General features: G+C 35.6%; 1 protein-coding gene across 1 annotated transcript; it reads right to left on the bottom strand.

Annotated features, from left to right (window-relative positions):
• Positions 1 to 8,546: 8,546 nt before the first annotated feature.
• LOC110712596 (ribonuclease 1-like) lies at positions 8,547 to 10,783 on the bottom strand. The gene is made up of 4 exons (XM_021891068.1): positions 10,500 to 10,783; positions 10,249 to 10,404; positions 9,750 to 9,942; positions 8,547 to 8,940 (listed from the first exon to the last, which is right to left on the bottom strand). Exons 1-4 carry the CDS (start codon positions 10,590 to 10,592, stop codon positions 8,717 to 8,719), a joined length of 666 nt encoding a protein of 221 aa, XP_021746760.1. The 5' UTR covers positions 10,593 to 10,783; the 3' UTR covers positions 8,547 to 8,716.
• Between the last annotated feature and the right edge of the window lie 4,017 nt (positions 10,784 to 14,800).

Here is a 14,800-nt window from a genome sequence, read left to right as displayed (position 1 = left end):
GTTGTCCGAGACAGCATTTTATGTACAATTTTTTTGTACATAGGCATTGTCCCAGACAGTGTTTTTCTACTGGACTGCAGTACTAGCAGCTAGCAGCCTCCCCACTCCAAATTCTGCCCTCAACACACCACCCCCAGCCTTCAATCAGCCACCATCCTCAAACACCACCACCACCACCAACCCCTACCGTCCCACCACCATCGACCACCACCAACCACCACCTCCCGTCACTTTCGACCACCCTTATGCACTTCAAAACACTCCAACCACCCCCAACAACACTACAACCACCCCCACCACCAACCCCAACCTTACCACCACCATCAACCACCACCAACCACCACCTCCTGGGACTTTCGCCCACCCTTAAGCACTTTAGAACACTCCGAACACCCCCAACAACACTACAACCACCATGAGCCACCACATTAACCACCACGGGCCATCGCTTCTACCCCGTTTCTCATTATGGAGCCCAAATGTCTTGTGTTTGATATATATCGGCCTAAAAGGATCTATTTTGACTGATATAAGTCAGATTTCGACAAATAAGGAAATTAAACTTCAAACCACACACAGATTCATTCAAAAAACATTTATTATATTAATAATGTAAGTGTTATATACATGATTCTAGAAAATCCGACTACAGCAAATAAATCAGATAATACTATCTCGACTCATTGATTCGTGATAATGGTTCTCTATCCTGTCTGTCGGCCCTCCGTCTGATACGACGCCGCCTGTAATGCGTAATGGTGGTGAATGGGTCTCGGGGCGGTGGGGGAGTCTGCTGGCTGGACGAAGGGTCCTCCTAGGTAGGGGTGGGCGTAGAACTGTGGATGGTGTAATCCTCTGCGTCTTTGGGTGACGTAGGATCACCTCCACCGCTACTCTGGACGAGCTCGAACTGTGAACGGACGGAGTGGCCCATCATGACCGTCCCGCTGGTGGACGAGATAGCCATGACCATATCTTTGTAAGGTAGCCACGCCCATATCTCGCACCCGCTCGACCTGGGCTCTGGTGGGTCCATCTGCAAGGGTGACTGATAATGCATCAACCATTGCCACCATATCCGCCGCCTACAGTAATCATCGATCAGTCAATTGTATGATATAGATTTAAAAATTGATGAAAATAAGTAGAATAAAATAAACTCACATATCCGCTAATGACGTCATATGCTGGATGGTAATGTGTGGATGGTGGTGTGTAGCTAGGGTTGATGAAACGGACGATGTAATACGCTTGTACCAGACCATGTACAGGTCGTGAGGATCCGTAACGCCCTACATCGGATCACCTCCAACGACGAACTCCAACCGTCGCTGCCATAGGTCAATGTAAAGCCTATGCTCCACTGACCAGTTTGTCTCCCCCTTTCCCCAACGGTCAATGCCGTGCAGGCGGAGACTAGTTTCACACTCCATAGGGACAAGCTGGCGTAGTCCAAACTGTCTCATGACTCGGTCGGGTAGGTGACTCTCCACAACCTCGAAACATATCATGGGGGTCCTGGCACGCCACTCTACCTGATGATCGAGTAGATGAGCAGGCATGGCATCAACCAAGTAAGCTACATATGGATCCCATGTCACCTGCAAAAACACATCAAAAGTAATACCTTAAATAGGTTAGTGCACTGATAAGAATCATATTAAATAAATGTTTACAAATTCCTTTTAAGTTAGCACCTGATCCTCGGTGAGTCGGTCAAGGGCGTCTCGGTATTATGGACGACCCCTCACCACATGCGCAAGTTTCAGTTTGGGGATCACCCACCTAATACCAAAAATTGTTTCAGTTTGTCAACTAGCATAATAAAACTGTATGAAGTTTCAAGTAATGACAATTGTAACAAACTTGCAACCGTACGCCTCATCACGTGTAGGGAGCGGTGGAGCATCGTACACCTGGTACTGCTCGTCCCGGTCCTGCTATCCCTGACGATGTACAGCAAGCCTACCTGGTCTGCCTATATGGATATGCTCCCAAGCCCATAACTGTAACACAAAAATACAAAACTAGGTTAAGTATAAACTAGGTAAGTAGCAGACAAAATAGGTTTTTGATAATTAGGTGAGTTACCTGAAGCACAATCAAGGGACCTCCGATCTCGCCAGAACCACGGTGGGATGCTCTACACAGGTGGCGATACAACGTCGCCAAACAGGCACTACCCCAGCTGTAGCCACGGATATGATCCCAGTCGTGGTCTAACAGCTGTAGGTAAATAAGCTGCAAATGGCTCCCGCTCTTCTTCTCGAACAACACACCCGAGATGAGCGGGAATAAGTATGCACGAGCGTGTCTCTAAACCGTGGCGTCATCAGCGTCCAGAGGAAGTACACGAAAAGTCTCGCGTATCCAGCCAGTCCTCAACCCGGACCGATCTCATCGGGACCTGGCTGAACCCCGAGAACCCGAGCTACCAAACCAACGGGATCGACAACGCATGTCCTGTCACCGCAGTCCCATGTATAGGAAGGCGCGTGAGTATCACGACGTCCCGCAACGTAAAGGTCGCCTCCCCAACAGGTAGGTGGAAAGAGTGCGTCTCTTGTCTCCACCTCTCTGCGAGCACAGTGACAAGCGCTCGATCGATCTCCCTGAACGCCATCCGATGAATACCACCCAAGCCAGCCAACTCGACGTACGCAATAACGCGTTGATCGACAACCCAGTCCGTTATAACCCTAGTAGTGTAGTGCCTGCAAACCAGCTGCCTCGCTGGATCAGCCTGATAAAAAATCGTACGAACGTAATTTATATGAGATAGTATATTAATTTAACATGCATAAGTACATGAACTGACGGATGAAATATTACCGAGTGGTCCCATATGTCAACGCTCCGATGTTTGTCCTGTAGTATCAGAACAGAAGGGTCAACAGGTCCGGGTGTCCTATCTTGTCCGTCCATGAAATATGTTCATTAACAACGTTATACACCAATTAGCAACACAATTATTAGATCATCAATTAAACATGAGCTGGACGAGTTAAAGGCATCGACGAAAAATTTCAAATGACAACATTCAAAATAAAAATGATCCAAATGTTACAAATGTTACAAACGTTACAGAAGCAGATACAAAATAAATCTACTATTCTACGACATCAAATTACAGAAACAAACTTAGGTCCCGGTCGGTCTAGATGGACACGTTTTCCGGTTGTGACCCTGCTGGTGACAACGGCTGCATTTACTCGGGGGTCGGTTAGTCTCATCCATTTCATTGCGTATGCTCTTTGACTTTGGCCGACCTTTTCCTCGTACCATGCTGCCGTTCGGAATGAGTTTAGGGCCGATGTACTGTGTCCAGGTCGTCTCACAGGGGATAAGCCAGAATTGTGGTGCATAGGTGTTCGTATAGGCCTCCGATTGCAGCACAGGGTCCACCCACGACCGCTCTGATAGTGAGTACGTCGCACAGACTGCTAGACATGAGAACACGGGAGATGAAATACCCGTGGTTTGTTGCATGTACAAGTTCTCAACTCAAAGTTAACAGTATGTTTATGGCCTCCTTTTCTACCAAGTCACTCTCCCTTTTCTGTTGTAACTTGGCAAATATGCAATCGGCGGTTATACGCATCCACTCTGTGACATCTAGCTTTTGCGGTGTTCTTCACCAGAATGGCAGTGACCTTGGGGGGGTATGCAAGTCCCTGTTCAGACCTAGCCTCAGAAGACTCTCTTCTTAAAGTGAAATACCTGTTAACTCTATGGAAAGTTAACTCGATAAGGGACATGATCGGTAGAAATCGAGCTCCTTCCCTTCAACACATTGTTAAATGTTTCAGAGAAGTTTGTAGTACATATCCCATATCTGCGATCAGCGTCGTGAAAGAGAGACCACATAGGAAACGGGACTTGAACAATATACTCCATGGCCTTGGTACATGCCTCACCGATGAAACACAGATCATCTTGAAGTTTTCTTTCTTGCCTTTGGTACGCAGCAACCTTGAACATATCTCTTATGTCGTTACTTCGCACGTGAGTCTTCAGGTTAGAAGCTATGTGGCGAACACAAAACCTGTGATAGGCTCGCGGCTCGGTGAATCCAACGTTAGGATCATTCATTGCTGCAATAATCCCAGGATGTCGATCAGATATAACACAGAGGCCATATCGTTGCGTGACATGAACCCGAATGCAACCCAGAAACCAAGATCAACTGGAAATGTTTTCCCCTTCAACCAACACAAATACTAGCGGAAATACTTGGAAGCTTGCATCCACACTTGTAGCAACCAACATTGTTCCTTTATACTTCCCGTACAAATGCGTCCCATCGATACAGATAACAGGCATACAATATTTAAAACCGTCGATACAAGGACCGAAGGCCCAAACACTCGTTCAAACACTTCCATGTTGCTAGAGTAAATACCATCCACCAGAGCTTTGTGTTTCCATACAACAACGGTTACCGGGTTTGACTGTTGGAGTGCTTGCATGAAGTGCGGAAGTCTGCCGTAAGAACTCTCCCAATCCCCAAATATTTCAGCTATAGTTTTCTCCTTGGCATACCATGCTCTTCGATATGGAACTTCGAAATGAAATTGCTTGGAGATGAGTTCCTGTATGAATTCAACTTTCAAGGACGAATCTTTCTGCACAAAGGACTTCATATACTCTGATATTATGGACGAATCCAAGTATGGGTGATCAGTAGATATTACTTCAGTGACACAGTTCTCCCGGTACGGGCCTTTGTACGTGATTAGGGTAAAGCCACGCGAGTGCTCACTTGATTTGGTACCCCGTAGCGACCAACCACATTTCTTCTTGCACTACAGATGAAGGACACTCTCATTCGAGGTCACTGTGGTGTAGAATTGGTACCTCTGTAAAGAATACATCTTCACCATTTCTTGAAGCATTTTCTTACTTTCAAAATACATGCCCTTCTCAAATTCTCCCCCGGGAACAAACGATGTATGGCAACCCGATTCGGCCCAATACTAATCAACTTCATAATTCTCGTTTATCTGACTAAACCAAGGTACGGGAGTTCAAACCATGGGCTCGCCAACTTCCACTTGTGCAGGTTCAAAATCGATGTTCTGAAGTCCATCTTCCTCCTCTCCGCTCTCGGCCTCATCATTTGTTTCCGCATACACATCATACACAGACAATTCCTTATTCACAATAGTGTCAAGATGATTTGGCACAGGTTGAGACGGTGATGCTTGAACATCATCTTGCATAGGCAAAAAACTTCGCAATTGTATCGTTGAAGGTGTGACACTGTTAGATGTCGAAGGACAGGTTGGCCGAACATTGTCAGATATGCCCCCCCATGTACAGGTGAAGCTATATGAAAACTAAATGGCATGTTAAATTGATCGTCGTGCAGCATTCTACTGAAAGATCCCATCTCATATTCATTTGATGGAATGTCGTGTGAGGGCACTTGGAAGGACTATGTGTTGTAACCGGAAATATATGTAGATTGTTGTTCTGGCCGAGTACTTTGTTAGGTACATATAGGCGCCATTTCTACATATATCTCAATGGGAACACCCTTCATTGCAACAACGCTCCTCAAAGCTGCAAATGTTTATTCGTACAAACAGGTAACACTTGAACCCCATTGCCAGTCTCAAACCTCATTTTAATGTTTAGTTCAACATTCCTTGGGTTTGAACCAATACTACTATGAACCTCGTTCATCAAATTATTGAAAGTCATGTTCGGTTCAAGTGTTAGTGGTTCCATATTTCCTCCACTATAATCGACACGGGGTCCATCGAACAGAATTTCACCTCCTCGCCGGCATAACAACACAACATTTTGTGCAACCATATTCTACATAACAACCAAAACACATTACACTTAAAGGCACTAAATCATCCCTAAATCGCCATAATTAAACAACAATGTACATACTTTTCAAATTAACACAACTTAGAAGCACTAAATCAACATTAATAAATAACAATGTAGGTTATCGCAATCACTCAAAAACTAACCATTATCAACAATTATCTACATTAACAATTCAACATTTCCAACAATTTTCTACACTAACAATTCAACATTACCAACAATTATCAACACTAACAATTCAACATTATCAAGATTTTAACCACAATTCCAAAAACAAAAAAATCAATAAAAAAACCCTAGATTTTAAAAACCAAAGAGAGAGAGGGCAAGTACCAAAATCGGGGTGATGTGAGGCTACTTCGTCGAGGCTGTCGGCGGCCGATCGTTGGCAGGCGGTGGTTGGAGGGAGACGGCGGTGGGGGTGGCGGCCTGAAGGACACGTTCTTGCTTTGTGTTAGAGAGAGATTGAGTGAAGGAATGCAATTGAGGGAAATTGGCAGAGAGCAGAAGCTGGCATAGTATACCCGCATGAAACGATGTTTGGGACAGCGTTTTATGTACAAAAAAAAATTGTACATAAAACGCTATCTCGGACAGCGCCTTATGTGTATTTGAATTTGAATTATTTTTTTTATTTCTTAAAACCAGAAATTAAGAAAATCGCAAAAAAAAAAAAAAAAAAAAAAAAAAAAAAAAAAGTGAATAAGTAAAAACGCTGTCTGAGAAAGCGTTTTATACTTTAAATTTTTTTTTAAGAAAAATCAGGGTATAAAACGCTGTCCAAAATAGCGTTTTGCCCCAAAAACTTAGTTTGGTAAATAATTTTGTCACGCATCCACTTTGCACAATATTTTGCCAACAAAGCTTAGTTTGGAAAAAAATTCCCTCAAAAAAGTCATTTTTTAGTTGAGTTAGTTGTATCAATTTTAACATATAGTTGACCACTTGGCTAGTTGGCTCTTGTACGTCATTCATGCTTATTAGATTACGTCTCTTGTGGACTCTTTTTGTCTTTCATGACCAATTTATCTTGTTCCACTAGACCATTAGTGTGTTTATGGCACATATCGGTTATTCCCCCCCCCCCCCTAGTATATGTGGACTGTATTTATATTTCCGTATAACGTATTACTACATATTATACTCCTATTAAGAGGGAATTTAATTTGTTATGCAAGGTTTTATTAGACAACTCATTTTAATTTGTCTTTTCAAAATACGAAATGTCAGTAATGTACGATTAAATTTATTAATGGTCATAATTCCTCTTGCATTTTATTTGTCAATTTGTTTTTAGAATATTACATGATGAAATATTATTAAATAATATTGGTCAATTTAATATTATTAGATAATTAATTGACAAATAAAACATCATACAATTAAATCCTAAATGTAATTAATTAAATATTATGTATAATATTTTATTCAATAATATACGATTAAATTTTATTTGTCAATCTGTTTTTATAAAAAATAAATTCTGTCAATATAGGGACCAATATTATTATTTTTAGAACAAATAATATGTGTCAATTTGTTTTTAGAACCTCACTTTATAAAATAATATGTGTCCAATAATATTATTTTTGTTGGATTTCAAATTATACCTAACTAATTAATTAGAGGTAACATTACTAAAAGATAAGTAGTGAAAACTTGAAAGTCAAATAGAACTAAGGCCCTGTTTATTTCACCTTAAAAAAAAACAATATTAAGTAAAAATAATTTCAGATCAGTAAAAATAAGTTATGTTCAGTAAAAATAATTTCAATTCAGTAAACATAAGTTCAGTTCAGTAAAATTCAGTATCTTTAAAGAAGAACTATAATAGAAAATCAGTAAAAATAATTTTAGTTCAACAAAAATAATTTTAATTCAGTAAAATTAATTTAAGTTCAGTAAAAATAATTTCAGTTCAGCAAAAATAATTTCAATTCGGTAAAAATAATTTCAGTTCAGTAAAAATAAAATGAAGTGAACATGGCCTAATATTAGAGAACGAAAGGAGTACGTATTAAGAATTTAAGATTAATGATTCAAACTAGTGAATTGAAGGGAGAATGTATTAAGATTAATGCATCAAACAAGAGGATCAAACCAAATGGTAATGTGGCTCACGTGTAGGATCCATCATTTATTATTTTATTTATGTGTAGTCTTAGATCCATAATTGTTTCCGCTTACAATTCGAGTATGGGTCATAACTGGTGATTAGATTCATCTATACTATATATTAAAAGACATTTTTTCTAAAGAAACGATGTCACATGACATTGTTCAATATATATGACACCATGTCACAATGCCACGTCGCTATTCAAAGTATATGCGACACGTAAACTTGCAATTTCATTTAACAAAATAAATAAATTATAGTTTGATCTAGATACGAATCCGCAACCTCTAACAAATAAAGGTTATACTCTTATCATCTCAACCAACATTTATTAGTGTTTTAAATTTCACATAATTAACATTATATATTTCTTTCAAATTAGAGGTTATTTAATTTATTTATTCTTCACAAGATTAGAAAATAAATACATATGAGGTATAAAAAAAAAAAAAAAAAACGGTAATATCCGAGGTAACGCCCGGATCACACACTAGCTATACAAACAGTTGAACATAATTATCAAATTAAAGAAGTACAAACTAGTAATGCGGGGCATCGCCCGAGACACACACTAATTATTCATTTAAAAATGTAAAATCGCACAAATGCACAATAAGATATTAAATATTATCATTATAAACAAAATACGAGTATAAGAAATTAAGAATTCTTATTCGAAAAATGATAGTACAAATATTTGTGACAAACAACAAAGGTCTTTTGATGACCTAAATGATTAACTTGATTACAAAATCAAAAGGATGGAAATTCAATTTGAGAACCACATTTGCCATGAGGGAAAGTAGGACACTCAATAAGGTTAGATGCAGAATTGTCAACGCAAAGGTAAATCTGGTAGAGTTGACTATTGCCAGATGTATCATCATTGCACTCCACAAAAGGTGTAAATCCAACACTTTGTTTAATTGCATCCTTTATGCTTTCTAATGTGTACGAGTTTCCATTTGGCTCAATTCCTACATGGCATATAGAAAAAAGCATTATTAAGAGAAAAAAGAAAAAAAAAAATTATGTTACGTAGTATTTCTATTTTTAAGTTGTTCTGTTTTGAATTATAAGTTAGACAGATGATGACATAATTATATCTGAAGTTAAAAATGTAATGATTAATAAAAACAAAGGAAGTATTATTGTGCTTAAGTGTTGAAGATAAAGTCTCAAGATTTTCAATATGTTAATTACGAAAGAGATATTATCTTCTTGATGATAGCCTTTAAATTAGGTTGATTTTATACTATATCTGATTGATTGTGGGAATCTTCAATTGAGTAATTATTGTTTAATCAATCATAAACTATCTCATATGATTGCCAAAAAAAAAAAAAAAAAGCCAAAGAAAATAATCCTCATTAATTATCAGATCTTAATAATTGTAGGAATAATTATTCATGAGATTTTTTTTGGAGAAAAATTATTCGAGATTTTTCTTCAAAATTAAGTAAATGCATCAAATTTTATTATAATAGGACATGAACATTAAAAGGTTTATCAAAAGATTTTTTTTTTAATTAGTTAATACTAGTAGTATTAGGATTAGTTTTTCAATTTTTCTTAATAAGTTATGAAATTATGTAATGTGACCACTTGGTGTTAGTTGGTGTAAGTCAAAAAATATTCGCGTACAGCTTGTTTATAATACAAGTATAGTCGTATCATTAATAATTTGTCATCATTTATTACTCCCAAAAAAGTGAAATAAAGGCCTTAAATGTAAGAAAAAGCAACAAATATTGTAACATAGCTAAAGTTACTAGTAAAAAGTTACCTGCACTTGTAAGTGATTGGAGAAGATTAGCTTGATTTTTGAGGTCAAGAGCAGTTTGGAAGTAGTCATGTTGTCCAAGGGCTGAACAAGTCCCATGCTTTTCCCATTCATGTGACCAAAACTTCAATCCATCACCACTTGGACATGCCAATGTCGGCCATTCTGTTCTCATTCTCTTCAATAGACTTGATGTCTGTTTTTAAAACCATAGCTTCAATTAACTTATCGCCGTTTCATCAGTGATACTTACGACAAAATTAATCTTCACTTGTGTTTTTGTTATGCATCGTTTACTATTTAAAACTAAATTTATTCGTTAAAGAAATTATCATCATTCATAGGGAAGGCCGTGGTGTAACAAGTTGTAACCACCCACAAACCCACCCCGCTAACAAATTAAGGAATTTGTTATATTTAAAGTAACACGACTACTCGTGTAACTCATACACAACCTTCACTCGATTTACAAATCGAACACAATTCAATAAACCGTACGTACCTGAGATTGATCGAACTGGCTGCTAGGATCACAGCTAGAAGGGTAAGAACCATCATTATAATTAGGCCAAAGTCCATGAATTCCAAAATCTGCTTCTGGTTTTCCTGTACTTGGATAGCAGCAACTCTTCTCCGTATCACAGTATGATCCAGGCCACTACAAAACCATCATCAATACAAATTAATCCCTATATTTTTTGTTCATCAAAATCAACCAAAAATCAAATTAATAAATTAAAAAATCTAGCAAACCTGTTGAACAAAGTAAAAGAAATCAAAATCCTGAGAATATGCTGAGACTACAAACAGAAATTGAACTGCTAAAATGTAGTAAAAGGCTTTCATGTTTCTCTGTTTTGTTCTTGGGCAGGAGGATTATTATTGCAAATCGAGTTCCGTCAAAGTAATAACTTTATTTGTATGGTAGTGAATAATGTATAACTATCTTAAGTTTATATATATAGACAAAGTGACTGTGGTAGGAAGATAATTATAATTACAAATAAGGAAGAATATCCGTTGGTTGATAATCTGAATATGCTATCTATGCAAAAAAAAAAAAAAAAAAAACAAATGTTCATATTATTAGGTTTATGAAAGGTCAATATGTTCACATTATATTATGGGGGACCTTGCTTTGTATTAAAATCAATACATGTGTTGACGTGTTGTACATATACACTAATGCAATCTGTTGCATTTAATTTGTGTAATGTATGAAAATTGAAGCTCAAATGATTGTCAAATTTAAAATTTTTGATCTATAGACAAAGTCAGCAATAAACATACAAGACAGTGGTTTTTTTTTTTTTTTTTTTTTTTTTTGGATTTTTTTTTGGATTTTAGTCTGAACTACGTGATCGTTTTCTCACTTGTTTCGGATTATTGTGTTGCTTAACTACTTGTACTTCTACTATTAGCCGCTTTTGGTTGAAGTTTTTTCGGTTTTGTTTTTTTCGAAATTTAGGACATGTACCTTTTTCAAATCGGATCAATCAAATGATGACATGACTACTAATTATCTACAATTGGACTAATACATATCTAGATGTAGCTTAAAAATGTACTTGTAGTAGTTATGTTTTAGAAAAACTAGTCTATTCAATTGGAAAATGACAATTAGCTATATAAGTATTTGTATTCAAAATCAAATTGAAAAGTATAATGTACATATGGAAATAAATTAGAAAAGATTGAGAACAGATTTGGAAAAATTATGGTCTTTTGGAAGCAAAAGACAATTAGAATCCCGGAAATAAGATGAGCAATAAGAATATTATGGAAAAGTCACTCCTTTATTTCAATCCAAATTCCCTCTGTCTAACAAACCGGCAAAATTTTGGCTTTAATTATGATGTAAGTTGTTACCTAAAACTCCTAAGGCCCCTCTTTTTACCTTGAAATAATAATATTTAATTAAAATACATTTAGCTTAATAAATATAAGTTCAATTTAATAAAGATTAATTTTAAATCAATAAAAATCAGTAAATGTAAAAACAAATATAATAAAAAATTAATAAAAAAATAAGGTTTAATTAGTAAAAATAATTTTATTTTTGTAAAATTAACTTAATTAAGTTCAACCAAAATAATTCGAATTCATAAACAAAAGTGAAGAGAAAAGGGTCTCAGTACAAATAAGTAATAACAATTGAGCAAGTTTATCTAAACAATACGAAGTTTGATACGAAGTACTTCGGTTTTCTTTAACTTTTTTGAAATAAAGTATTTAGGGATCGTTTGGTTGGATAATTTGGAATGGATTGGAATGGTGGAGTTAGAATCCATTCCATCTAATTTTTTGTTTAGTTGAATTTTTCAATAATGGAATCTCATACTCAAGGGTTCTAAATCTCATACCTGTGGAATTCCATACCCACCTCTTCTCCTAAGATTCACAATTCATTCTATTAATGAAATATAAATACATTCTAATAATAAAACCAAACAATTTTAAACTAGTATGGGTTTTAGAATCCATACCTCTCTGGTATGAGATACCATACCAATCTATACCAATTTGATAAACCAAACACCCCCTTAGTTTTTGTTTGATTGCCCATAGAAAGTAACAATAATAATAACCATGTGATTCGAAATTCCTAAAGAACAAAAGTTGAAATCTTCACGTTATTAAACTTAAAATCGCAATGAAAATGTGGGTATCTAATTTTTAGTTGGAGATTAGGATACTTAGGCCCTTTAGTTTAGCCAGAAGAGCTTTAAGCCCTTTAAAAGAACTTTCTCTCTGGCCCAATTTGCCCATATGCATGAGTGGCCCATATGTCCAATAAAATTTGTTCCCTATATCTTTAACATTTGAATATGTTCATTTTAAATGAATTGGATCTTTCCCCCAAATAAAAAAAGTTGAAAAGCATTTCGTTTAACTCAACTGAGTTAAAAAATGCAAAGAAATGGATAATTAACTAACTTAATTGATTAAAGTATTAAATAAGTGGTACTCAAAACTTGAAATCATTTCAAAGAACTATTTTTAACCTCGAGTCTTAGGTACACTATCTCCAAGAACAATGGGTTTTAACTTATCTAACTTTCATACTCTCACCATTAAGATCAATAAATTCTCACATCAAATTTCCACTTCAATTTGAGGATAATTATGAATTTTCTAAGAAAATTTTTGTCAGTGGCATTGTAACACCCCCAAATCTCCCTCTATGGAAATACCAGTATAATACATATAATTATACTGTAGAGATAGACTTAGGCATGTTACCACCGTGTGATTACGCAAGACTACTCAAAATACTTAACTCAATAACAAAACTTGCAGCGGAAAACTCAACTTTATTCTATAAATGCTTATAAAAATAGTAACATTATTATGAGTACTCAAAATAAAGACAAAACCAACATTCCTAAACTAGGTGAAGCAAATCTCGGGACTCCCACATGCTCATCATGACTCCACCTGAAAAATAGTCAACACTTCTTACTAATAAGGTAAACAGGGCGAACCAAAACAAGTAGAAAATACGGATTAGCAAAATATGTTAAGTACGATAAGTGCAAGATAAGTAAACTCAATTTATTAGCAAACATACTTTTAAAACCAGTTTCAATAATTAATCCAATACTTCCAAAACTCATGATTCAAAACCAATTCCAATAATTCAATAAATCGATTTATAAAACCAATTCCTCTTTTGAAAACCAATTCCTCACCCAAATATGCACACCCCTCAAGTTAGTGTCTTTGTATTGAAAGGCTATCCTTGAGGAAAGACTCGGTCATATAAAGTCCAAACTCTTATCAACCAAATCCGCATAGTGGGATAATCATGCTTGTGAGGCTTAAACAAGAATTCAATAAATCCTCTTTTAATCAATTCAATCTTTATAATAAAAAACTCAAAACTCCTTTTATATTTAATTCAACAAGCTTTAAAATCAAACCTTTTTAAAAACTTTGTAAATCAATCCAACATACTTTTAAAAACCAAATTCCTTTAAACATAATAAATAATTTCTAATCATTCAAAACAAGATAGAAATCCATTCTCAAACATATTTATTAAAACATGAATTCTCAAGGTTAATTTATAAATCATAATTCAAAACAATTTAATTAAAATCACACAAACATGCTTATTTATTTAACAATTTCGAAGGTATCCAGCCACCTAAACGTACCTTAATTCCGAATCTCAATCAACACTTCGCACTTTCAAAGTTCAATCACAAATACACATTGCAATTAACATAACCATACGGTTATCACAACATCTTTAGACATAAACCCAAATCTAATGTGCATAGACTATTAAAAATCTTTTAAAAATAATATTTTAATATAAAATTATAGCTTTGAAATAAGTATTTATATTTTAAAAAACTAACTATGAAGAAAATAAAAGGAATAGGATTAAAGAGAATTGAATTTGCGTTGGAAAGAATAAGCAGAACTTGTAGAGGATATAACTTCTTCAATATAACTTCAAATTGGGTGATTCTTGATATTAACCTCAAGAATTTTTTGAGAGGAACAATTTTTTGTGAAATAGAAAAACCCTAAAACTAACCAGAAGCTTCCGAAAATTGGCTCTAAAGATATACAAACTGATTTTCTTTTAGAAAAGAGGAGAAGAAAAAAAGGAAAAGATTGAGGGAAAAGAAGAGTAAGAGAGAAGAAGTGAATTGAGTTTTTGGTGTGAAGAATATGAGAGGTAATAGGGGGTAAGTATAGGCTCATGAATGAAATAATTAAGATAAGATTTTGTAGGAAGAATTATGATAAATTTAGTTTAAGGAATTACTTGGAAAAGAGAGTTAAAGAATTTAGGAAAGTCTAGTTTATGGTGATTAAGAAATGAAGAAATAAGGTAAGTATGTAGTCATGAAATTTTAAATGGTAAACGGCTTTGCTTAGGGAATAATCAAGAATGATTTAAGGCAAATAAATTGTATGATAAAATCTTTGTGAGATGGAGATAGGAATTAAGGAAATGGAATTTAAGGAAGATAATTAAAATACTAAACTAACAAAATAATTAACCCAAAATTCACATAGGGTGACCGAAAATATTG

Source organism: Chenopodium quinoa, unplaced genomic scaffold (genome assembly GCF_001683475.1).
Source record: "Chenopodium quinoa cultivar QQ74 unplaced genomic scaffold, ASM168347v1, whole genome shotgun sequence".
NCBI lineage: Eukaryota > Viridiplantae > Streptophyta > Magnoliopsida > Caryophyllales > Amaranthaceae > Chenopodium > Chenopodium quinoa.
This window is presented reverse-complemented; position numbering and strand designations above follow the sequence as displayed.

Excerpts from the sequence above, each read along its gene's own strand:
- LOC110712596 (XM_021891068.1), bottom strand. The coding sequence starts at position 10,592 with ATGAAAGCCTTTTACTACATTTTAGCAGTTCAATTTCTGTTTGTAGTC. Across the intron at positions 9,943-10,248 it reads GCCAGTTCGATCAATCTCAG|ACATCAAGTCTATTGAAGAG; the intron begins GTACGTACGGTT and ends TTTTAAAAACAG. Across the intron at positions 8,941-9,749 it reads CCAATCACTTACAAGTGCAG|GAATTGAGCCAAATGGAAAC; the intron begins GTAACTTTTTAC and ends TATGCCATGTAG.